Genomic DNA, 26277 nt, shown 5'->3' with positions numbered 1-26277 from the left:
TATTTGAGTAGACACAAAATGTTACTTTCATTTCAGGTGTACGTCTTAATTACTTAACAAGTTTATGCATTATGCTGTGTTCAGCACGGGCATAGCTACCATCTGTCCTATTCCATCGCTGTCACAGTATCATTCCCCGTGTTCCCTATGCTGTGCCTCTTATTCCCGTAACTTTCTCGTTCCGTGGCTGGAGGCCTGTGCCTCCCTGTCCCTGTCACCCATTTTGCCTCACCCCCCACCCACCTTCCCTCTGACAGCCATTGTTTTCTGTAAAGATCCTTTCTCTTGAATTCTGTTCAAGGTTACATTCAAACTTCAAATACTGATTTATTAATTTTTAATAAGCAGCACACTACTCATCTTTTCTGCTCTTTGCAGCATCGCAGATGCCACCCTCCTAGAGAGCTGTGTCCAGGAGCTCAAGGCGCCACTGCCTTTGTCCCCTCCCGCTGAGCACACGCAGGCTCAGGTAAGTGTGTCACGTCTCCTCCTCGCCTCATGTCTGTTTGTGCGTTTGTTTTAAGTGCCAGAAACATAAATTCTGCTAAGGATATACTAACCGTAGGAGAAGGATGAAGATCTTTCAGGATAGACATGGTGTAATGAGGTTATTTGAAATAGGTTACTTAACATTTTAATCTGAGACATCTTTGGATGGCAGAAAAGGGAAGTGAGGTTTAAAGATCTATATTCTCTTCCTAATTCCATTATTAACCAGCTGTAGATGTTTATTCACAGATCTGGATATCTTTGAGCACCATATTAAAAAAAGAAGACATTATATAGACCACCTTCCCATTCTGTGATTTTAGACCATGTCTATCATTTGCACCTAAACTGAAGTTGTTAAAATAGTGACTAAATTCTATGTATTTTCAAAACCCAACCTAATAAAAATAAATTTATTTTTGTTTTTTTACAGATATTTACTATTTTTAAGTTCTTGATTGTAGCTCGAGTCTGTATGTAAAGTATGCTTAATAACTCCTTGTGTAGTTGTTGCTAGAAATGTTACCCTAACTCAGAGTTTAAGAAGGGCTACAAGATTTGCTTTGCGGTGCTGTCTTTGGGGTTTCTGACCACGGCAGGCCCCCTCTTATAAGGCTGGGACAAAATACTTGTCCCAATGCAGTCTGAGCCTTTGCATAAGGCTCCCTCCTCCAGTTCACTGTCCAGCTGACAAATCTTTATTGAGGGTCTACCATGTACCAGGGTCTTGCCTGTGCAAATAAAATAAAGATTCTTCCTCTCAAGTTGGGAGAGCAGATCATGAGCAAATCCATATACACATCTGAGAAGAACAGCTAACAAAGGCGCCAGGAAATGCTTTCAGAGCTAGGAGGGTAGGGCTTTTCCACTTAGGGTGGTCAGGGAGGGCCTTTCACACAGTGACATGTAACCTGGGGTGAGTGAGGACACTGCCAGATCCCTGAGATCGGGGTTGGTTTGTTCTATCCAACAAATAGCAAGGAGGCCAGAGTGGCCAGAGCAAATCTGTGGGGGGTCATGAGGCCAGAGGCTGCAGTGAGCTCCACGAAGGCAGGGCTATGACTGTTTTTAGGCATCAGTTGTGTACCCAGTGCTGAGCACAGTGCCTGTCCCATGGAAGGTGCTTGTTCGGTACTTGTGTAGGCCAAATGCTTCTTAGCTGTTTGTCCTCACACAAGATTCCTCATTTGTTCCAGAAAAGTTCTGGAACCTCTTCTCTGCCACATTGTGTTCTAGGTGCCAGTGACAGATGTGTGAACAAAGAAAACACACACGCCTGTCCATATGAATTCTGTCCTTGGTGCAAAAGACAGTAAGCAGTAAATAAAATGTGAACTATTTTATCAGCTGGTGACAAATGGTATGGGGCAGGGGTGGCGCCTGGGTGGCTCAGCCGGTTGAGCGTCTGACTCTTGATTTCAGCTCAGGTCATGATTCCAGAGTCATGGGATTGAGCCCTACGTCTGGCTCTGCTCTGAGTGTGGAGCCTGCTTGGGATTCATATTCTCTCTCTCTGCCTCTCTGCCTCTCTGTCTCTCTATCTCTCTGTCTCTCTGTCTCTCTCCCCCTCCCTCTCTCCCCTCTACCCCTTGCTTGCTTGCATGTTCTCTCTCTCGAGCATTCTCTCTCTCTCTCTAAAACAGAAGAAAACAATCCCCCCCCCCCCCCCCACACACACACAAATGGTATGGGAAAAATGAGTGTGAGGAAAAGGTGTGCGGCAGGGGAGACGGTGCTGTGTTTGGTAGGGTGGTCAGAAGACACCTCGCAAGGGTGAGATCTGAGCTGAGAGCCGAGGCGCTGAGGAAGCGGGCCGAGTGTGTGGGCTTGTAAGAGGCTTCAGTGATTCCGTGGTTCCCTCTCTGATGTTTCTCGTTTGCTCTCACTTTCCATGGCTTATCTGTTTATGGTAACACTTCATACATTAGATGTCAGACTTATTGTAACTGCAGTCAATAGTGTTCAGTACAAAGGCATCAAAAAAGACTCCATAACAATAAGGAAATTAAATGTTACAAACTTGCATTTTACATGATAGGAGATGTGTTGAAGAATGTTTTGTCATCTTTCTTTCTTTATGCAGTCGTAGGCTTTATGACTTTGGAATGCCCCTTCCTACTTCTTCCAGAGTATTGATTCCACAGTTTAGCTACTTAAAAACTATAAAGGCTCTCTTTCTTTAAAAAGAGTTTGAAATTTGGCTTTGAAAATACTGCCTTGTTGGTATTATCATACTTGACAGTGTTAATGTGATCATTAATGGTATGTTTATAATACGAGAAAATCATGCTGTCTGCTATATATTCATTTTAGATCTTTAAAAATTACGATTAATATTTTGTTAGTTTTTTATGTAACTTATGGTACAAAGAAAGTGACTTACAATGCATAGAAGACAGAAATATCACTGAGCTAGGCTTTTCATATGATATGTTTTGTTTTCCTTTATCTCTTTTTTCAAATAGGTATCCTCTCTCCTAGAATACCTGTCATCTTTGTCCAGGCTTCTGCAGTCATGTTTACTGGTAGATCCTGACCTTGTGATTCAGGAAGAGCTTCTGAAACCTCTTACCACAAACATCATCAGGGTCCTCACCATATGCATCAAAGATGTGTTAGGTAAGCTTTATTTTTTTCACGTTTAGTATGGAAGTAAAGCATATTGAGGGAAAAAAAGAATCTTACTCTGCACCAGGTACTCACTTCAAGGTTGAGTTTTATGTTGTGTTTTGCCGATATTTTGGAAGGCTTTCTTTTTTATAACGTGTTTTATAGTTTGGGTGTTTTAAGTGGTTCCAGGGGGCCATTTGAGGCAAGTATGTAGTATAATGAAGGACTGTACCCTGTGCTGTCAGTTTAAATGAGGGCAGAGTTCTTAATGTAATGTTAGCAAGTACAGTGAGTTTTAGATATTCATTATTCTTACAAGCTATGGATACAGCCATGTGACCTACTTATAACTTATCTGCAATAACAACTATAAGTATCGCATATAATAAAAATTTTGGTAAGGTCCTAAATTATTGAAAAATATACTCTGATGAAAAGTTGAATATAGTACTTAATAGAAGAGAAAATTAAAAAAAACAGTATAGGACTTTATCAGAAATAAAATATGGTAATTACTTAAAAGATTTTATAATGAAGTAATTGATAATTTGACTATTGCCAAATGGCTCTTTGCCTATTAATTCATTCTTATTTAGGTTTTTGAATTTTATGGATTTGTTTGGTTTTAGGTAAGTGAAATGTTTTATGATGCCAGCAAATCTAGTCCTCAGTGTCCAATTAGTGTTCAAATATCCAGGTGTAAGAGGAATAATAATTCCTTACTTGGAAATTTTACAAGTGGCAGTGGTATCCTAACTAAGCAAATCAGGGTAGACTGTGCATTCCCTATGAGGGCAATATCACCCTCCAAGAAGTGAAAGGGTGGGGGAAAAAATCTTAATTACGATGGTCTATGGCCCTTCAGAGCTCAGTCAGTTCAACCCAATAAAGTCATATTTTTTAGTATTTAATTTCTCTTATTGGGTGTTCTTGGGTATGACTTGGGAAGCATTGGTGTTTAGCTCGTGGAAGATAAACAGGAAATATGCAATATCAGTGCTAAAAACTATAGTGCATAGATGGTTGTGACTAGAGGACTTTTGATTCAACACTTGATCCCAAAGTCATGTGGTAAGAGGTGGCAAAGTCATGTGGCAGGATGTCCCAGAGTCATGTGGTGAGATGTCCCAAAGTCATGTGGCAGGAGGTGGCAAAGTCATGTGGCAGGATGTCCCAGAGTCATGTGGTGAGATGTCCCAAAGTCATGTGGCAGGAGGTGGCAAAGTCATGTGGCAGGATGTCCCAAAGTCCTATCATGTCTTGGTTGTCATTGGCTGACTGGTGGATGTTTTTTTAATTGATTCTCTTGCTTGTGTGTCTGACTTGGGCTTTGAGAATTAAATAAAAATAGTATATGTTTTATTATTTTGTAAGTTATTTGGCCCATCATTAATTCTGTAAAGTGCTGAAAATAAAAAACGTCAGTGATGTCTGAATGTATATCTCATAGCTGGTTGAATTAGAAGTCATTTTCTCGTATCAAGCAAAGGCATAAGTTCAGTAAAAATACTTTTAAGAAATTAATTTTTGTCTGGAAAAATAATACTTTTGAATGATTTTATAAAATATTGATTGTATTTCTAGTATGTATTGTATGTGATTTACCAATTTTCATGTATAACTGGATACATTTTAATTTATATGAGCAAGTAAATTATATTGAAAGTTACTTAGCAAGAGAAGTTATAAAGTTAAATGTTAATTGCTTTTTAATTTTTTTCTTGTTTTTAGATAAAAATAAGAATTCTTCTTAATTTTTAATTTTAACTCTCAGCTTAAATGTTTTATTTGGCCATCTTGAGTAAAATCAGTAAGCCTTATACTTAATTTTTTTTTTTTTATGTATAAAGTAAAGATATACTGAAAGTACATAAGCAGACGTATAGAATCTGTGGAATTAAGATTTCACGGGGATGATAAGGAGAAAAGATAGTCTAAAAAGACTCCTTATAGAGGTGAGAATGACGGAAGATTGAGACACATACCAAGGACTGCTATAGTCCAAACTGCCTGGAATATACCATTTCCAGAAGAACCTTGAGATGGACGTTCTCAGTTTGCTTGGTAGTGGAGTTTGACAAAAGCTGGCAGATACTGCCAGTGGCATGGTCCGAGGAGACAGTCCTAAGCTTGCTACTGCTCTCTAGCCTCCGTTTGCCACGTAGAGAGGCGAAAAGCTGTCCTTAGGGTAGAAGGTGACTTGCTCCATCCTCAGCCACAGGCAAAGCTGCAGAATCCTCTTCTGTGTTGTTTTGTTGAAGGGCGGTACTCTGGGTTCTTCAAACACATTCTCCTTGCTTTTCTGCCATGACCTTGGCACATTGTGCTTCCTTCCTCCACCCTGCACAAAGGGGAGAAAGACAACAGGAGAAACTTGACTTTTATAAAAGTGGCACAGACAATGCCCTGCTTTTACAATACGCATGATATGTGGTTCTGAATTTAAGGCGTACTATTCAGCTTGTCATACCTTCTGATTTGTTGTTGAATAGACGTTAATGAGAGGAAGATGTGTGAGTGTGTATTTATTTGTCTTTATGTAGGGGGTAAGCTAAAGCTTTATGAGAGAAAGCTTTAGGAAACAATGAAAAACTAATGGAAATAAATGTTGGATCATGCTGAATTACATTTATCTTCGTATGACATGTGCATGACTCTTACTTGAAGTATGATGAAGTATCTGGTGAGCTTTGTATTTTCTATTCTTTGTGTTAATAGCTTGAAATGTTTTCACTAATTTGTAGATGTAGAGTTGGTATCGGCTTTTTATGACACATGGACGCATTTATTTAACCTTCTGGCCGTACTCCTGAGGAAAGCCGCTCTTGCCTCTCTCCCGGCTATGACGGTGGTTCTGGCCAAGCACTGGGCAGCGGTGATCGGTAAGAAGATGCACTCACGAGGCTGGGGGTCTTTCTGCTACTAAAAATTAACATAATTATTGTTTACAGTTTCTATATGTGTATTCTCTAAAATTAAGTAATTATAAAAAATTAATTATATTTGAAAGAGAAACCAGGTATTTACTTTGAGAAATCTGCTGTGTTCTTGAGGCACCTCCAAAATGCATTTTTGAAAAAACTATAAAAACAAGGTAAGAATAGCCTGCGGTGTTATGAAGAGACGTGTGATATGACATGATTGTAAAACAATGAGACAGATTCTCATGTGTTGGTGTAGAAACCAGTCTCTTTCCTGACATATTTACACTGTAAGTGGGTAAATCTACACCTAAATACTGTATATATGATAACATGGAAACTTATAATAAGTATAGTGCCTTGTCTGAAGATGTAAGGATTTTCTTAGAGTACAGAAATGCTAAGAGTGTAGTTATAGGTAATTATTTTTATAAGATGTTTTTCATATAATTGTTGCCTACTAGCATAAACAAATTATTTATTTATTTTAAAATGTTTATTTACTTTTTTTGAGAGAGAGCACAGCAGGGGAAGGGCAGAGAGTGGGGGGCAGAGGATCCGAAGCAGGCTCTGTGCTGACACTGGAGAGCCCGATGTGGGGCTTGAACTCATGAACTGCGAGATCACGACCTGAACCAAAGTCTGATGCTCAACCAACTGAATCACCCAGGTGCCCCAAACAAATTAGTGTTTAATGTTTATTTATTTATTTTGACAGAGAGAGAAAGAGCAGGGGAGGAACAGAGAGAACCTCAAGTAGGCTTCATGCTGTCAGTGCAGAGCCCAATATAGGGTTCAGTCTCACAAACCGTGAGTTCATGACCAGAGCAGAAATCTAAAGTTGGATGCTCAACCAACTGAGCCACCCAGATGCTCCGACAAATTATTCTTTTAAATAACTACTAATTTTTGATGTAGTCTCTTAAATTTTAGCATAGCAAGAAGACCTTTTTTTTTTTTTAACATAAATGCTTATAAATAACATTTATGTTACTTTTTAAAAATAACTAGTTTAAATGTATTCAAAATTGAGTTCTATTTTAAGTTTCCATGTTATCACCAATTTTTTTTTTTTCATATTTTACTTTCTCATTTGTTCATTCTATAAATTTAGATGGATGATACATTTTATGACCAGAGTGGTAGTTTTGAAGCAATATTTATAGGGAAATACATGTTCAATAAGAAACAGAATTGTTAGTTGTTTGGACATAGGAGTTCTGAGTTTACCCTAATAGGAATAGCGTCCGTTTAGAAATTGTTATTTTGTTAAGAGAGATTAAAACTGAAAGAGATTGTGTAATTGAGATTTTCCTACAGCCGTAGTGGGGAAATTAGTTTACCCCCTGATTCACTCATACTACAAAGCAAGGTCCTACTCATGTAGCATACCTACGCCAGGTGGTCAGATCTGGGCCGCCGCTCGCTCTGATAAAGATTTTATTGGAGCACAGTCATACTTATTGCCTGTGGCTGCTTATATACTTACGTGTTGCCTGTGGCTGCTTTCCTGCTACAGTGGTAGTGTCGAAGAGCTGTGACAAAGGTGTATGACCTGTAAAGCATAAAATACTCATTTCCTCTCCAGCCCTTCGCCTTCAGCCCTGCTTGAACACTGTTCACCTGACACGGTTTTCCTGGTGATAAAATAAGGACATATTAAATTAAAAATCTATCTACAAAACACGTGCATGGTAATATGGTGCTAATCAGAAATACCTACTGCTAAACAGCTAGGTTTGATAGTAGTAATGTTTATGGAAACTTAACTAATAAAAATGATCATTGCTAGTCCTTGTCATGGTGTTTTTCTTTGTTTTTAGTTTCCATCCCATGTGCGCATAAATATTTAAAACATCTCATGATCACTTTGTAACTTATGTTATCTATAACAGTCTTTTCTCAAACTCAAACAATATTTAGACATCATTTAAATGAACATAATTCTCATAAAGTGACACACTAAAATATTTTTCTTATGTTACTTAATAAGAATTTCTTTAAGCCTGAATCTAGGTAGAAATTCTTACAGTTATAACTCTTATAAAGGTATAAATTCCAAATAATAGAAAAGTAAAACGTAACAAAATTATAAACCCGTGATACTCAGATTAATAAAATTAATATAACACATCAGATGTTCCTTTGATTAAATCAGTGCTCACAGGAGGAAATTAATGACTGATTCAGCGTAGATTCTTTTGAGTTGGCTTGCCTATTCTTTCTAATCTGTGTTATGTTTGCAAATTTGTTCATAACCACTCTTGTTCTCTATTTTTTTTTTTAAGTTTATTTATTTTTGACAGAGAGAGAGAGAGAGAGAGAGAGAGAGAGAGAGCAAGTGTGAGCTAGGGAGGGGCAGAGAGAGAGAGGGAGACACAAAATCCGAAGCAGGCTCCAGGCTCTGAGCTGTCAGCACAGAGCCTGACGTGGGGCTTGAACTCATGAACCGTGAAATCATGACCTGGGCCGAAGTCGGACGCTTAACTGACTGAGCCCCCAAGGCACCCCTCTTGTTCTCTATTGTGAACTGCCATGAAACCTTTGTTTCTACATCATGTCAACACTGCATACTCTTGTTTTAAGTACTATTTAGCATCAACTTGTTTGAAAACAGAAACATAACTACACAGTGAACTAGATAATTCAGAGTACAGTTACATTAATTTTTTTAGGGTAGCCCTGAAATAAAAATTAAAATGTTAAAAATTCTAGAAACTTTGTGGATCTCAGTAGACCCCAGAGGGATCAATATTAATATATATGTGATCCTCTTATTCCTCTTATTTTGGGACTTAGCAAGTACTGTGTATATGTCCATTCGTGCACGCACGCACACACACACACACACACCTTCATACAAAAAACAACCCATATAAAAAGAATGAAATGAAAATTAAATAGATCCCTTGATTGTGTTGTCTTAATATTGACTATTTATTTTTAAACAAACACTAGAGTTATTCTCATGATCCTTATAACTACTGATAACTTTACTTCATTAGAAATAAAAAGGCTATAAACTTAATTACTCAGATCTGTCTGATTCACTTCTTTAATTTTGAAGTTGTTTTCAAACATTTGCATATCTCTTTTAGATATGTTGTGCACTTGTGTGGGTTTGTCTATAACCTGCCCCACCCTGTGTACTGCCAGCCTGCAGTTCCTTTCTGTCCTCTTGACTGAAGAAGCAAAGAGGTGTCTCCAGGATAAGGATAAAACAAATTTATGCCACAGTCCATCAATCGCTTCACTCCTTGACAAAACTCCGGAAAATCAGAAATCTCTAGAACGACTTAATGAAGGAATTCTTCAGGTATGTGATTTCTTGGTCTTTCAAAACTTTTAGTGTTTCAGCAAATTGACTTTCAGTCTTTGTCTTGTACAAATCTTTTTCAATCATTTGAATTAAAAAGTGATTAATGTTCATTTTGACCATTTAAATAAAGGTATATGAAGTTAAATTAACAATCTCCTCTGTGTCCCTGGCCCTCTGATGTTGGTGGCTAGGTTCTTTAATGAAAATGACATACAAATTCAAAATGAAATAGTAGAAACCTACATCCAGCAGTTCACCAAAATAGTGTGCCATGCCATGACCAAATATTATCATTACATTTATATATTATTTATATTTATAATAAATATTATTTATTTATTCATTATAATAAGTAATATATAAACAAAATAATAAATACTTATTATAAATAAAATTTATAATTATAATTTATAATATTATATTTCAGGAATGCAGGTATAATTCATAATGTTTTGCCATTTTAAAGACATGTCTATGTCTCTGAAAATATGTCCACCTAAATGACATTTGATTTATATAAATGAATTACATATATTTAAGGTAGTTTGTATATAGAGGTAGGTGGACTTAATTGGCACATTTGTGAGAAAATGCCACCTTTCTAAACCATGCTGCCTTTGTTATAAACTTACTTTCTGCACTCCTAAAACATGAACCAAGAATTTCGTTCATTGGAAAACGCTCTAAAATCAGTAAAGTATGATTTTATAAATAGATTAACAAAAAAACTTTGAAGTGTTTCCTAAGTTGCATAGTTGTTTTTACAAATAGGAAATTGCTAGATTTTTCAGTATTAAGAATCCCTCTTTTTTTTTTTTTTTTTAATTTTTTTTTTTTCAACGTTTATTTATTTTTGGGACAGAGAGAGACAGAGCATGAACGGGGGAGGGGCAGAGAGAGAGGGAGACACAGAATCGGAAACAGGCTCCAGGCTCTGAGCCATCAGCCCAGAGCCTGACGCGGGGCTCGAACTCACGGACCGCGAGATCGTGACCTGGCTGAAGTCGGACGCTTAACCGACTGCGCCACCCAGGCGCCCCAAGAATCCCTCTTTTTAATAGTCATATGGTTTTATGATTTTCAACTTCTTGCTGAAAGGTAGAAAAGAAGTAGACTTTTGCCTTGAAGGATTTGCTTCCATTTCCCAGTCAGCCTGCCACATTTTATAAAGACAGAAGATAGCTCTAGTCTGCCGATTTGTTGCCGTCCCTTTGCTTCTTAGAATTAGGGGGTTTTGCCCCTTTTCTGCCTGTGGGAGTTATGGATGTACAGGTCTTGCTGGAATGGCCACTTTTGGGTTTTGGGCAGCAGCCTCCATTATGTGGGAGCACTGGAGACAAGGCTGATAGAGGCAAGGACGGCTCCGGTCCAGCTCGAACCTGCCCCAAGTTTAGGGCTATTGGCAGACTCTTGTCTCCGTCTCCTTTGCCCAAGGGACTACAGTTACGTTCAGAGCACAGATAAGGAGCCTGATAAAGGTCCCACAACATTTTCTCCCATCTCCAGCAGCTCCTTGGGAAGCTGAGATTCTAGGGGGAAGAGAGCCCCACAGCATTGCTCGAAGTCACTTACTCTTAGGAGGCCCCAGCTTCTCTGTAGCTACTGCCTCCTTGCTCCACTCAGCTCAGAACCCAAGCTGGATGGCTGTGTGCCAGTTATCTCATTCCCCATCAAAGCAACTGGCTTTATCTGATTTTGCATTTGAAAGCCTATTGTAAGAGGAAACTCAAATTCACACTTTTTCAGTGGTCGCCCAGCCCCACTTCAAAAGCACTATTAATCTCCTAACTTTGGCTTTAGTGGGGCACCTTTCTCCTAGGCTCTTATGGACACACTTTCCCCTCAAGGAATGTAAGGACCTGTGGAGCCCTGCATCCGTTTCTTTCCCTCAGTGAGGGCAGTGCACCTCCCCCGCCCCCTACCCAGGCCCGGAATGCCCTGTCTCTCTGGGAGTCTTGAACACAGCCATGACCATGGGTCCTGCAGCCAATCCTGGACCAGGTGAAATTGAAAGACCTCCAGCTAGGCCAAACCAAACGTATTTTACTTCCCAGCTGTTTTTCTTGCTTGTTGCTGGTGCTGTTTCAAGAAATCATGATTAGGCTTGTGATAAATATGGGTCCATGTTGGTTGATGAACCAGATTAAAATAAATGTATGTAGTAAAAATTCTGTGCCACAGGAATTTTCTAAATTTACCTTGCCCTTATTTTTCCTTAATATTTTGTAATACTGTTCATTGTAAAAGTTATCATTTATAATCTTTTGCTGTTACCTTCTTGGCCAAAGAAAATGAGGTACCCTAGAGCCACAGGGCATCTCAATGATTTTCCTAACGACTAGCCAATTTTCCTCTCCGTTTCTTCCAAATTACAAAAGACACAAGGTATTCTATGTGGATATGGATACTTTAACCAATTATAATAACTGTTTTTCCTAATAAATCAGACTCTTCTTGTTCATATAAACAGTAGAATATGAATACATGACATTTGTTAGAAGGACACAAGCAAGTTCAAGACAAAGAAAGTAAAGAAAGGAAGTGCCTGACGTGAGATGGGACATTTATTAACGAGCTTTATTAAACTACAAACACTATGTTTTCTTTGCTCTGCCCTATATAAAGATATGTGAATTAAAATGTTATTAAAATGTGAGTTATGAAACAGCAACACATAATGATAAATTACATGATTTTTAATATACATGAATGTAGGCTATGGGTTGTGGCAGGTTTTATACAAAGGAAAGTAAACTGCACTCTTTAAATTATCGGAAGAAATAGTATACTAAAATCGTGACCTTCGAAAGTTTATTTCAATTATCTGTAAAATCTTACTCAAAAATATTAGATGTGTGACCTTAAGCACATCACTTAACCTCTTGTGATTCAGTTCTTAAAATGCCAATGCAAAAGGAGAGAATTGTATTAAGCTTTAGCTGGTGCTAACACTCTCCATCCTCTTCACACGTTATTATGTTGTAATTTCAATTAAAATGTTTTGGCAGAGAATCTTTAAAACAGCTGCTTTATCGCACTCTCCCACAGAGGATACATGTTAAAAGTTTGCATTTGGTATTTGTATCTTAAATAATGTACAAGTTTATTTTTTCATAATTCCAATTTGAGAAGGTTTGAGGGTTTGAATATGCTCTGAGAAACTATTATGTCTTTTGACATATATGTCTTACAATACAAATGTTTTGACCATGGAGACCATATTATCTTTTGACCATAACGTATTGAACAAATATGACTTAATGGTGATTTTGCCTTACCTAGTGAGATACTCAGAATGTTTCATTTGCAAATAAATGTGGATCACAAGATTAATACAAATGCTATAATAATAGATTTTGCTCATAATTGAGATATTGAATTAATTTTACTCCTTGTATTTGGTCTGATATCTAAGGGTAGTAATGGAAGGAAACAAAAAAGTCTTATTTCACATTTTTAGGAGATATATTTTGCACTAGTGTTTAGTGAGTGGTGAAGTTCAAGAGTAAATCTGTTGGAGAGAAGAGCTTATCTATTTGAGATACTGCTGTGTCAATCAAGGAGTATTCTCTATAATTTAAAAAACCTGTTCTTTATATCAGTGCTTTTTGGAAAGAAAGCAAAAAGTCTTGACCTGGAATACCTAGATCACTTAATGTATAGAAGGAATTAGATCTAAAAAGAGCATAAAATTGGGGAGGGGCAGGGGCGCTTGGGTGGCTCAGTCGGTTGAGCGTCCGACTTCGGGTCAGGTCATGATCTCACGGTTCGTGAGTTCAAGCCCCGCGTCGGGCTCTGTGCTGACAGCTCAGAGCCTGGAGCCTGTTTCAGATTCTGTGTCTCCCTCTCTCTCTCTCTGACCCTCCCCCGTTCATGCTCTGTCTCTCTCTGTCTCAAAAATAAATAAGCATTAAAAAAAATTAAAAAAAAAAAAATTGGGGAGGGGCAGAGAGAGAGGGAGACACAGAATTGGAAGCAGGCTCCAGGCTCTGAGCTGTCAGCACAGAGTCCGATGTCAGGCTTGAACTTAAGAACCACAAGATGATGACCTGAGCTGAAGTCGAATGCTTAACTGACTGAGCCACCCAGGCACCGCAAAAGAGCATAAAATTTAAGTAAATTACATTGAGTCCTGATTTTCTTTCTTTCTGTGGTTGACAAAAAGACAAACGGTTTCTTGCTCTGTATCCTCCTCCTCTTTTGTGTGTCTGCATCATCCAGTAGCTGGTGTCCGTCCCTTCAGCTATCTGACATGTAACCTTAGCCTCCCCCTTCTTGTCTCCAGGGCTTCTCGTGCTTTGAGCCCCGTGCTCCTGCTCTGTGCACAGATGCTCAGAAGGACTTCTCAGTCTGAAATAAGTGCTACCTGGAAAATTATAGAAATTAAATCCTCTACTCTGACCTTTGGTGTATGTTGAAAAGTATGTGGATTTACTATAGGTTAGACCTGCTTGTTTTTTGTTTGTTGTTAGTTTTTGGCTTTCATATCTGTTTTTCTGTGTACACATTTTAAAGTGCCTAACAGGTTTACAAGTTTTATATGCAAAGTAAAAGACGTCTTCCTTCATTTTCCTCTTCTTAGAGGCAACTATTCATACCTCGTTTAGCTGATTGTTTAATAGTTTCCCTTCTGTGTCTCTGAATAACATGCTTGTATTTGTCTGTCTTGGTTATTCCATTGTGGACATTATCCGTTGACTTCCTGCTTTGGAAAATGAGACTTGAGTTCCCTTTCCAGGCCCCACCCACCTACCTGGCCGCAGTGGACTCCCTTCTCATTTCCCTGCTATCCTGTATCTTCACGGTGGCTAGAGATGAGGCAGCATGGGGTGGTACATCTGTGAAGATGCTGTGCACGGTTGAACTGTGTTGCAGACAATGTCTCCCTTTCTCTGCCTGCACAGCTTCCTTTTTTCTTAGAGGTAAATTGTATTATTTTTAAATTTGCTGAGTTTTCTGTTATCACTGATTAGCTCCATGCTCTTTGCCAGCAATCGAATGTCCTCTCAGTATATTCAGAAATGTCAGAACTTCATTAGCTTCGTGTTCTAGAAGCGGTCACTCCCAATTCCTTCTGACCTGCTTGGTGTGCAGTGAGATCCTGGGGTCTCCATTCGCCTTCCTCCTGGGGAATTCCTGCAGTCTCGCGTCTCCCGTGTTCTCCTTTCCTGCTTCACTCCTTCTTTGGATAGTCTGTTCTCTAGTCGCTTCCAGAACGAAGGTGCATAAGCAGCTTTTTCGAGGTCTCGACATCTGAGTCTTTTTCGACCCTTACATTAAATTTATACTTCAGTGAGAACTGTACATTGGAAGTCCTTCACTTCAGAATTGAGAAGGCCTTGTCTCTCCCCTTTAACTTCTCATGTTACTGTAGAAAAGTCTGAAGCCATTATGGTTTCTGGTTTCTCTCTCCTGGGAGTGTTAAGAATCTTTTTTTGGTCTTCAGCATTCTGCATTTTCCTGATGAAGTTTCGGGGGGGAGGGGATCTATTTAATCTAATTTAATCTAATTTAATCTAATTGTGCTGGTCTCTCTTGAAGTTCTTTCCATCTGACATCCCATCTACTTCGTGTCTTCTATATGTTTGGGACTCCTAAGTTTTCTTCTTCCTACATGGTCTCTTTTCTTCTCTTTTTTACTCTTTATTTTGATTTCTGGTTTCTGGTTAGGGGATTTTCTCTGGAACATGGTAACGTTGGTTGTCTGCTGCATTTAAAAGTGGGGGACTTAAAGTAGACTGGAAGCCCTGGGCATCTGAGTGGAGCCTGTCAACTGCAGGCTGTACTGTGTAAGGCGATTGGGCCGGGGCCCTTTGTGGCCTGCCTTCTTGAACTTGTCAGATTCCCTAAGAATCTCTCATCTCCTGCCTGGAGCTGAAAAGCCAACCGCCAAATGTTTTGTGGCAAAGTGGAAGGAAGAGAGCTGAGGTCTTAGAAATTAATTTGCATGTATCACTTAATCCTTCCTGTTTTCAGTGTAATACCCTCACTTGGAAATATGCCTCATTTCTGTCAGTTTAGAACCCTTCTTCTTCTTCTTCTTTTTTTTTCATGTTTATTTTTGAGAGAGGGAGAGAGATAGAGAGACAATGAGCAGGAGAGGGGCAGAGAAAGAGGAAGACATCGAATCTGAAGCAGGTTCCAGGCTCCGAGCTGTCAGCACGGAGCCTGACCCAGGGCTCGAACCCACAAACTGCGAGATCTTGACCTGAGCCCAAGTCGGACACTCAACCGACTGCACCACCCAGGTGCCCCAGTTTAGAACCCTTCTAATTCATCCTGTCCAGAGACTGAGTCTCCGGTTTCTTATAAGGGGTGGGGAGGGAGAGTGGCCTGGCTGTGCAGAGATTGGCGGGTGGGGGGCAGAATCTGTTCATTGAGCTGCTTCTCAGAGTCTTTTCGAACTGTCCTCCTTTGCTCTCACTTCCCTCAGCTGTTGGCAATCCATCGTATGGACAGGGGTGGCATTCTGTGTTCTCGAGCCTGCTGATGCATTTGCCACTCATCTTTCTGCTTGCTAGTTTGCAGACTTGTCATGTGAGTGAGTGAGCCAGTGAGCAAGTAAGTGTGTGTGTGAGTGTCTGTCTGTCTGTCTTGGTGTTTGATCCCACTTGTATCATTTTGATGAGATTTCATGCGGGAATAAAAGACACATCTATGTGAACAACCGGTTCCCTAGAACTCTAACTTCCTTTTTCTCCCTCAAATCTGCACAGAGTAGATGGATCATATATTTCAATGAGATGGGTTTGGTTTTTCTCAAAACATTAATACATGAAAGTGCAATAAGGGCATGTATACGAGAGCAGCTTTCTTATTAATGGTGAAGATTAGGCTTATAGACAAATTAGGATTCTCATAATTAACTATAATGACTATACTCCAAACAAATTCATTATCCTAAATAATTTGCTGCCTTTTTCCTCACCTTCTTCATGACTGTGAAATGTGATCTTTGCCAAGCATCCCTGGGCCTGGGCATTTAGTATCTAACTCGTTGGCCAAATAGGGACCTGCCTGGTTGGAGGCAACAGCCTACGTGCTGAAACCACTATTTAAGACGGAATCACTCTGCCCATGGTGGTGGGGCTGGAAGGGCCCCCACACTCTGCAGGCTCCTCTAGGGTCACACTGCCAAGTACAGGTCAATCAGGAAGAGTGAAGCTGTGTCTGTGTATTTCTATAGTTTATGTAAGATTGTATCATTTTGAGTTTAATACTGGACCATTGAAAATTACTGGTAGAAGGAAAAGTCATGAATTTGAATTATATCTAATATTTGTAAATCATATGAGGAACTTCTAGGTTCTTCACCTGGAATTTATGAACTCTTTGAAATTGTAATTAAAATTTATGTGAATATCCACATGACACTCTTAGCACAAAAGATCTCACCTGAATGTTCTCAAGCCTTTAGAGCTGCAGCACCCAGTAAATGGGAAATATAGAGCGGAGAAGACAAGTTCACATCACAAGCAGACAGACCCAGGATGTGGTGCGTCCTAGAGGATGACTGGTCTGGTTTACTCAACAACTCAGCAACATAAGGGGAATGGAATGGAAACCCTGGTGGATGGGTCAGGACGTGTGAGAAAGACAAGTGCCTAGATTTAGGAGATGCGCAGATGTGGTGTGAGGGCTTTTATTCAGTGCTGATTCCAGTAAACCAACTGTGAGGAGACATTTTTGAGACGAAAGAGAAAATGTGAGTTTGGACTGGATATTAGGTTGATACCAACAAATTATTGTTAAATATGTTAGGCGTGATGATGTTAGGCTTTCTGGTTATGTATATTGGAATATGACAGTATATGATATTTAGTATTTACTAGAAATTGTTCAGCCAAAAATTTCCAAAAAGTATGGGCGTTTGGGATTTCATTTCCTTTACTCTTGTGCATATTTGAGATTTTTGATAATGAAAACAAATTTTTTCTGAGAGAGAGTGAGCAAGTGTGAGTGGGGGGATGGGCAGAGGGAGGGAGGGAGAGAGAGAGAGAGAGGGAGGGAAGGAGAGAGGGAGAGACGGAGGGAGAAAATCCCAAGTAGGCTCCACATTCAGCACAGAGCCCTGACAGGGGGCTCAATTCCACGACTGGGAGATCGTGACCTGAGCTGAGATCAAGAGTCAAATTGCTCAAATGACTGAGCCACTCAGGCACCCCAATAATGAAAAAAAATTTAATTCAAAATTATCAAATGTATAAGGGAAATATATCAAAATATTAGTATTTTCAAAATTACAAGTGATTTTTAAAATTTACATAAGTTAAAAAAATTTAAATATTTTTTTGAAAAGCATGTAATGTGACAGATAAATGTTACTGTAGAAATGAAAGATGGAAAGGGGCGCCTGGGTGGCTCATTTGGTTAAGCGGCCGACTTTGGCTCAGGTCATGATCTCGCGGTCCGTGAGTTCGAGCCCCGCGTCGGGCTCTGCTGACAGCTCACAGCCTGGAGCCTGTTTCAGATTCTGTGTCTCCCTCTCTCTGACCCTCCCCTGTTCATGCTCTGTCTCTCCCTGTCTCAAAAATAAATAAATGTTAAAAAAAAAAAAAAAATGAAAGATGGAAAGAACCAAATCACCTGAGGTACAGTGGTACAATAGGAAATTGAAGGAGGGGAATGTGTCTGAAGAAGAAAGTAATTTGATGGCACTTCTCCTCTTCAGCAGTTTTTTGAGGACCCTTTTTAACAAGTTAACATGTATGTATGTGCACTCCCTGGTGAATTTGATGAAGCGCATGAACATGCTATGTGTTCCTACTAAGTACAATTTTTCCTTCACATCGTGGTCTTTTCCATATTGTAAATTTCATCTGCAGTCCTTGTCACACAGAGCATTCTCAGTCTCAAATCTTAATGATTTATCAAGTTCCAGTGAATTTCAGGGAGTAGTTGAAACCTAGCAATTCCTTTTAAATAGGCCACATCTTTTATTCACAACAGTTTTGCTCCAGATTAAGTTTTTCTTCAAGGCAGTTTGATATATATTTTCGCAGTGCTATGAAGGAAAACCCTCCAAGGATGTCCTGAAAAGAGTTGCTGCAAATGCACTGATGTCACTTCTGGCTGTCAGTAGGAGAGCTCAGACACATGCTTTGAAAGGTGAGACACACAACACATCAGCCTTTATGGCATGTTATCATTTCATTTATTTTATTCCTTGTTCATTATAATTTTCTTTGGATTCAAAGTGTAAAGAATTTATAATCTCAGTCTTACTAAAAAGCGTTGTTTTTTTTTCCCAGACAGAAACACAGTGAACATGTATTACTTTTAAAATAGAAAGATGATGTATGTAGATTATTTGTTGAGTAATGATTCTTACCCTAAAGAATATTAAATAGTAGAGGAGCTTTAAAAGTAACACATTACTCAGCGTCACAATAATTAAATATTAGTAACCACCAGCACATATTGCGTACTTGAAAAAAACACATAGTTTTTGATAGTAGTAACAGCAGTGTTAGACTGTTGGGTATTTTCACATAAGTTTCCCTTGGAGAGTTTTGTGATTTCTCATCTGTGATCCGAGAATACAGGTCTTTGAGTTAAAGAGACTAACAGCAACATCGAGTCCAGTCATTTCTTTTTTTTCTTTTTATTTATTTATTTATTTATTTTTTAACGTTTATTTATTTTTGAGACAGAGAGAGACAGAGCATGAAGAGGGGAGGAGCAGAGAGAGAGGGAGACACAGTATCTGAAACAGGCTCCAGGCTCTGAGCGGTCAGCACAGAGCCCGACACGGGGCTCGAACTCCCGGACCGCGAGATCGTGACCTGGCTGAAGTCGGACGCTTAACCGACCAAGCCACCCAGGCGCCCCGAGTCCAGTCATTTCAATGGTGATTTGCTACTAAAGCAAGTTATGCATACCTCAAAACATAAAGTCGATTTTAAGAGTATTGTAGTATAAATTGAAAACATTGAAATTATTCAGCATTTTAGTTCTCTTTCATTTCCTCTGACTTATTAACCCCTCACTGAAAATACCAAAGTGAAGTTGGTCAGAAATATAAAATGTTCTGTTTTATTTTGGAGAATTTGATATATGTGGTTTCAGCTTACTTGGCAATGGAACCTCTTTTTTGATTGTCTCGGATTTTGTCTCTCAGCTGACCTAATAGACAGCTGCATGGAGCAGTTGAAGCACATCGGTGCACAGCTGAACCTCGATTCTCTCAGGCCCGGGAAAGCAGCGCTGAAGAAACAGGTAACTGTGGGTCCCGGATGTCCGGGATGGGTGGAATGGCACAGAGACCATCACTCCAGTGTCCTGTGCTTATTAATAACACCACTCTTGGGTGGAAATGGGTATCCAATTTGGAAGAAGGGTGTAGTTAGATAGATTAATGGGATTTCCACGTTAGTGACTTTGGGCTTTGTGTGTGTGTGTGTGTGTGTGTGTGTGTAACTTAATTTTCACTTGAAGATCTTAAAATGAGATTTAGATATTACATGTTTTTGTGACTATAAACGTTTTGGAATGTGCATGATATTTTGCCAGATAATTTTTTTTATGCTACAAATGAAGATATTTCTCTCAAAGCAAGCCTAGGTTCACTGGGAATGACATATAACTTACTAAGTTTTTCTGTATGCCAGGCCCTGTTCTAAGCATGTCATATTTGTTATGTTGTGAGCACTCAGGCCAACACAGTCATATAATTAGGAACTGATAAAACCAATAGTTGCCCTATATCTGGGCGGTTTTGAAGCTGTACTCTTGATCTCTATTTATTTTCTTCCGTGACTTTTGAATGTCTCGAGTGTTGAGTCTGTTTGACTCATGTTCAAACTGCATGTCATGTAAGCTCAAAATAACAGTTTTTATATAATAGTGATGATAATAAATGATTAATAATTAATAAAACAAATAAAAAGATCTGCCATACAGGCTTTTTCAGAAGATGAATGAGTGTGTATTTATAAATTTAGAACTATAAATATTTATGTATATAGCTAAGACCATTATAGGAGCAATCTGTGTAATAACTGCTTTCTGTTGCATTTTGCAGGAAACCAAGAAAGAGTCTTATTTAATAATTGTATTGATGAGGGGGGCTACATGGTTGTCAGTTTCTTTTCTTGCCTCTTTTCCTTTTTCCTCTCCAGGCAAAGGCTCTTGACTTCATCATTGAGAAAGTCAGCCAACACCTGATATGATTGAAAACCAGTCAGTACCTGCTTCACTTTATTGAGATGAAACATGGAGCCTATTATATATCTCAGTTCCTCCATGCTTGATAGAACAGAAATAGCTTTTTTGTGGCGGATGCACTTCTCGAGATATGGTCATCTTTCAGAGATCATTAGCTTGTCAGTGCCCTCAAAGTTATGGTGGTCAGGTGCAGTGAGAGCACACTGGCATTGTAATGTGACCCAAAGGGGAAGGCATTACTCTGTGTAAAAAGTGGACTATGCCATTGTGTTCACATTTTTTTTTTTTTAATTTTTTTTTTCAACGTTTATTCATTTTTGGGACAGAGAGAGACAGAGCATGAACGGGGGAGGGGCAGAGAGAGAGGGAGACACAGAATCGGAAACAGGCTCCAGGCTCTGAGCCATCAGCCCCGAGCCCGACGCGGGGCTCGAACTCACGGACCGCGAGATCGTGACCTGGCTGAAGTCGGACGCTCAACCGACTGCGCCACCCAGGCGCCCCTGTGTTCACATTTTTAAACTGCTTTTTGTTTAAACAGGAGGACGGTTTTATTAAAGAGTTAAGCGTTGCCATGCAGCTCCTAAGAAACTGTCTTTATCAAAATGAAGAATGTAAAGTAAGTAGAGCGATCTTTCGAAATTTCAATAGTGATGCTGCCATTAAATTAAAGTTTCGTTTTTATATGAGATAATATAGGAAGAAACATGAAAAACTCTTCAAATGTTTTTAGATGCATTTGATTGGTCCTTAAACTCCTTGTTAATTCTCAGAAATAGATGCACCTTATTCTTCAACATTGATGGCATTTCATGTTCATATTGGTATTTTAACTTTATCACTGAAAACTTCAAGCAGCTAAAGCAAATGAGTGTCTTTCTCTACGGTGGCACATTTCAGTTGTTTTTTTACTAAGATGGAATGCATGTTTGTGTACGTCCAATAAGGCAAAGTTCTAAGAAAATTTTAAGTGTATTTATCTTGAGAGAGACAGAGAGAGTGAGCAGGGGAGGGGCAGAGAGAGAAGGGGACAGAGGATCCAAAACAGGCTCTGTGTTGACAGTGGAGAGCCCAATGTGGGGCTTGAACTCGTGAGCTATGAGATTATGACCTGAGCTGAAGTCGGACACTCAACCGACTGAGCCCCCAAGGCGCCCCAAGGCAGAGTTCTTTCAAAGACAGTTGTCAGGCAGCTCTCCAGGAAATAAGTGGAGGTGTCTGTATCCATAAGGAAAGAGGAAAAGTGTGTCTCTCGTTTGGGCAGAAAATACTGCTGTTGCTGGGCCCGGCCCTATTCACCTGGGGGAGCTTCACGGCCAGCCCTTCTGGCTTCTTGTGCCCAGTGACTCCGCCCCTCTGCCTGGGAACCATCGAGATGTGCTGCTGTGTCTGTGAGCTTTGGTGCTGTCACTTAGAACACCACGGTAGGAACTGTTAGGCAGGTTATGGTGTCTTGGGTGCTTTGATTTGCTTTGTCATAGTGATACAACACTAGTTTTCACAGAGAAATACTGTGGGAAATGAATAAGAGAAAGATAAATTACAGGAGTTTCATTTTTTAAAAACGTTCTTGTCTTTTTTGCTTTTACTTGTGATAAAACTAGAAAAAACTTATCTGGAAAAAGAATATTTTGAACATAATCCTTAAGCTGTGTTAATTTGTTAAAGACACATTGCTAGCAATTTGAATTTCAGAACAACTTGAGAATTGTTTATACGTTTCACTAAAATTCTCAATATATGAACTCTTTACTCAAAATGGAGGTGTCATTTACTAAATTTGTGATCCATTATGCTAAATAATGTGCTTGCAGCTGGATGTAGTTGATATTAATCCATGACACCTTACCCTGGGAATACTCTGGAACCCGTTCCAGGTCAGCTCTGCTTATATAGATTTATGAGGTACTAGCTGGGTACTGAAATACAGTGTTCACATGTGTATCACATTAGCCATCTATGAAAAGTGTAATCTCTCAGTAACTCAAAGCATTTTTACATTTCCAAGTTGTTTAATAAGGAATAAATCCAAAAAAGAGCAGATAGATTGCTCTTTGAGTATAATACAGTCCTGTGGGGCAAAGATTCTTAATTTCTTTTCCTGTTCCAACTTCCTGAGGAGTATCACATGCTCCCAGTACTAACCGTTGGGTATGCTTTGGTAATTCACCAAGTCACCCATGGCTGCCTCACCCCATTGTCTGTATACGTGGGACATTAGGGGTTTCCATACTGGGAAGATCATGGTGGCTGGAAGGTAAATGAACTGTGGGGAAGGTTAGAGGTCGGAGACTGTAGTAGTCAGACAGGAGGTGATGAGCCCTGAATTGGGGCAGATGAAGAAGGGAAGGAGGGTGGGGAGATACTGAAGAGAAAAGAGAGATATAGAGTGATTTCCAGGCTCTACTTTAATGCAAGTGCGCATAATAGAGCAGACTGTAGGCATGAGCGATTGTAATGTTCAGGTTCACACGTGTTAATATAAAGGGTCTTTGGGACATCCAGGTGGAAAATGGCTGGTAATCAGTAGATTACAAGGGTCTGGGGCTCTGAACAGGATATAGGTGGGGGATATTAGGAGTTACCAGTGTAAACTGTTGAAATTTCCCAAGAGAGTATATACGAAAGCCTATGTCATATCTGTAGAAACTAAACATGGAAAACAACTGGGATGGGAGTGCTGGAGAGCATTTGGAGATGTTCCAGGACAGAGAGGCTACATGGAAATGAATTAAGAGTACATCTTTAATAGATGCCACAGTGCTGAGGGTGGTCTTGGTAGCACTGTCAGGACAGAAAATAAATTGAACTAAGCTGAAGATTAAGTAAGAGATGGGAAGTGAAAGCAATAAGAACCTTGGTCATGAAAAGCAGCATTAATAATTTAGGACATACAGCATTAAAGGAAGTTAGTCTAGACTGTTTGTTTCTCCTAACATGTAAACTGCTTGAATATAAACAGAAGTGAGCAAACTGGGGACTAGTTGTTAAAGAGACGGGAAGAAGAGGACTGATTGATGGATGAAGGTCTCTGAGGAGGTGGGGAGGCTGTGTTTCAGAAGACAGATGGACTTCCTGACCACCAGCATAGGAACACCTACTCCGCACTTCCGGGCAGGAAGGATGAGTAGATGAATATACAGATAAACTAGGTGGACAGAATGGTAGAGACGGAGCTTATACATAATTATTTCTGTCTTCGTAATCGTGGGGCTGTGTTCCAAGCTTATGAAGAGTGGGGTGAATAACTAACACTGGGAATGACTTCAGAGCTTATGGAGAGGGGTGAACACTGGTAATAACTTCCTACTCTCTTCTACCATTGATGCTGCATAAAATTGTATAGGGTGTGTGTATTTAATATAAATACCTACATGTGTGCACATAAGGTCTATGAATTGCCTAGTAATTCCTGTTCATTTAAAAAATTGCTCATTACTGCAGACAGATTTTTTTTTTAATTGTATTTATTTTTGAGAGAGAGAGAACACGAGTAGAGGAGGGGCAGAGAGAGATGGAAACAGAATCTGAAGCAGCTCCAGGCTCCAAGCTGTCAGCACAGAGCCCGATGCGGGGCTGGAACTCACCAACCCTGAGATTATGACCCGGGCCGGAGTCGGACGCCTAACAGACTGAGCCACTCCAGCGCCCCACTGCAAATAGATTTTATACATAATACCGTCCTAGGGGTAACTGATCTTTGTAATAAAGACTATGAATTACATAAGAATTTATTGATTGACATAGTATTTTGGCTTTTACTATATTCCAATTATTTATAAATAGTACTCTACTTCTGATCTGTCCACACTTACCAACGTACACACACACACCTAAACACAGAGGAGAGAGAAGGTGGAGGGGAGAACTCAGAACTGATCAGAGTGTTTTCTTAACCAGAAAATCCCATTTCTTAATCATTTTAGAGTACTTATGAGAGTTTATTCAATGTAGTGAGATATCATTGTCCTGTTTAATTTACATGTTTAGGAGCTGTTTTGATGTTTTTTTGTTTGTTGGTTTCTAACATTTCTTAGCTAAGTTGTATATTGTGGTCACCCCAGTGTTAAAGGCACTTCCTGAGACTGGTCAGGCTCATGGTCAGGGCAGTCCTGGGCAAGGTGCTAAATCTGTCTGCAGGATTCTTGTGCCAGCTTGCCCTAACTGGAACAAAGATAAATTCAGTTTTTGTCTCCTTATATATTGATAACAGGTTTTTTTTATTTGATTTTAATTTTGTATTTTCATATGTGCACACTATTTCTTTCTCACAATAGGAAGCAGCTCTTGAAGCTCATCTGGTCCCTGTCTTGCACTCACTCTGGCCTTGGCTTTTGATGGATGATTCATTGATGCAAATTGCCCTGCAGCTACTTTGTGTCTACACTGCAAATTTTCCAAATGGTAAATAGATCCCGATTCTGCCTTTCGGTAATAAACTAAAATACTAATTTTATGTAATGCTGTGAAAATGAACCGAAAAACAAATACACAGTTTGAAGTGTTTCTCCTGCTTACAGAGGGCATGTTGGTGAGAGGGAAACTTTCTTATGGGTGTTACAAGATACTTTAGTATGTGTTTGTGCAGCCAGGAGGACTCATTAGGCAGCTCAGGGAATAGAGAGGGAGAAACCGACCTGGTTATATGGCAGTGGGAAATTGAATTTCATAGGGAAATCGAGAGAGTGAAAATTAACGATGTAAGACCTTAAGAACCAGATAAAGGTTAAAACTTTTATGGACTCTAGAGTAGGAGCTGGTGTGATGAAAGGTGGCTCTAGATACAGTTGGCCTCGTAATAGCGGATGCCATTGGGACACCTCTTGTCACTCCCTCAACACATGTTGTACTGAGAAGCTGCTGAGGGCCGTGCAATGTTAGAGGCTGACAGCTAAGAGTGAGTGAAGGCAAGGGTGGAGGTGATGGAAAAGGAGATGGAGAGGAGAAAGCATGAAGTTAGCCATTTGAGCTGAGGGAAAGCAGGCCTGCCCGGGAGGTGGAGTAGGACTGCTGGCAGCAGTCACGTCCCCTTGGAAAGTCAGGGTCATGCACTTGAGGTCCAGTCACTATGTGTGTGTGCTCTCTTCCAGCCACCATCCAGCAGCTCAGCAGCTGGTTCTTCAGTTGCCAAAAGATGCACAGAGAAAGGACGGGAACTCAAAACAGTTCAGAGTCCATCTACTCACTCCCATGTGCTTAGGGTAGTTTACTCCTTGACAGTGGGACATGGGCCTCTGGCCAGCAGGGCCCCGTGACATCAGCAGACCTTCAAGTTCTTAACTCCTGAACTTTCATTGTGGGGCATGGAGTGCACGGCAGCACAGGTGGTTTTGTTTTCGCTCTGCCTCCAACTTCCTCGTCCGTACTTCTGCTTGGACAGTCTCCTCTCGCTGAGTCCCTCAGCCACCACTGCTGGTGGCTCGGCCCGTGCAGCAGAGCTGTCTCCTGTGCCATGTGGGCACCTTGTCCTTCTCCACCCACCTTCCCTACTTAGTTTAGGGCTTAGGGAAGTAAGGAGGGAAAAAGAAAAACAACTGCTAAATACTGAGTAAAAGAAACATTTTAAATCTTTTGAAACTATATGTCACTTTTTACTTAAAATTGTTGTAAATATGAGATTGTGGTTAGGTTACTAAATGGGAGAAGAAACTTTTTATTTTCCTATCTAGTTTGTTTTCAAGCAAAACTCCATCATTTAGTGGATCTAGTGGAAACCTTGCTATTTGGATACTGCGATTTGGTGTGAATACAGGCAAGACCACTATATCTATT

General features: G+C 39.8%; 1 protein-coding gene across 3 annotated transcripts in view; it reads left to right on the top strand.

The window, feature by feature from the left end:
* RTTN (rotatin) overlaps window positions 1–26277 on the top strand; it is a 163345-nt gene that overhangs the window by 123451 nt on the left and 13617 nt on the right. For all 3 annotated transcript variants that reach the window (XM_045459641.1, XM_045459640.1, XM_045459642.1), the window contains exons 37-44: window positions 379–469; window positions 2955–3108; window positions 5844–5981; window positions 9119–9336; window positions 18342–18447; window positions 19460–19557; window positions 21047–21124; window positions 24783–24909. In XM_045459641.1, coding sequence (XP_045315597.1) covers window positions 379–469; window positions 2955–3108; window positions 5844–5981; window positions 9119–9336; window positions 18342–18447; window positions 19460–19557; window positions 21047–21124; window positions 24783–24909 — 1010 coding nt within the window. The remainder of the gene's footprint in view (window positions 1–378; window positions 470–2954; window positions 3109–5843; window positions 5982–9118; window positions 9337–18341; window positions 18448–19459; window positions 19558–21046; window positions 21125–24782; window positions 24910–26277) is intronic.

Source organism: Leopardus geoffroyi, chromosome D3 (assembly GCF_018350155.1).
Source record: "Leopardus geoffroyi isolate Oge1 chromosome D3, O.geoffroyi_Oge1_pat1.0, whole genome shotgun sequence".
In the NCBI taxonomy this organism is placed as follows: Eukaryota; Metazoa; Chordata; class Mammalia; order Carnivora; family Felidae; genus Leopardus; species Leopardus geoffroyi.
This window is presented reverse-complemented; position numbering and strand designations above follow the sequence as displayed.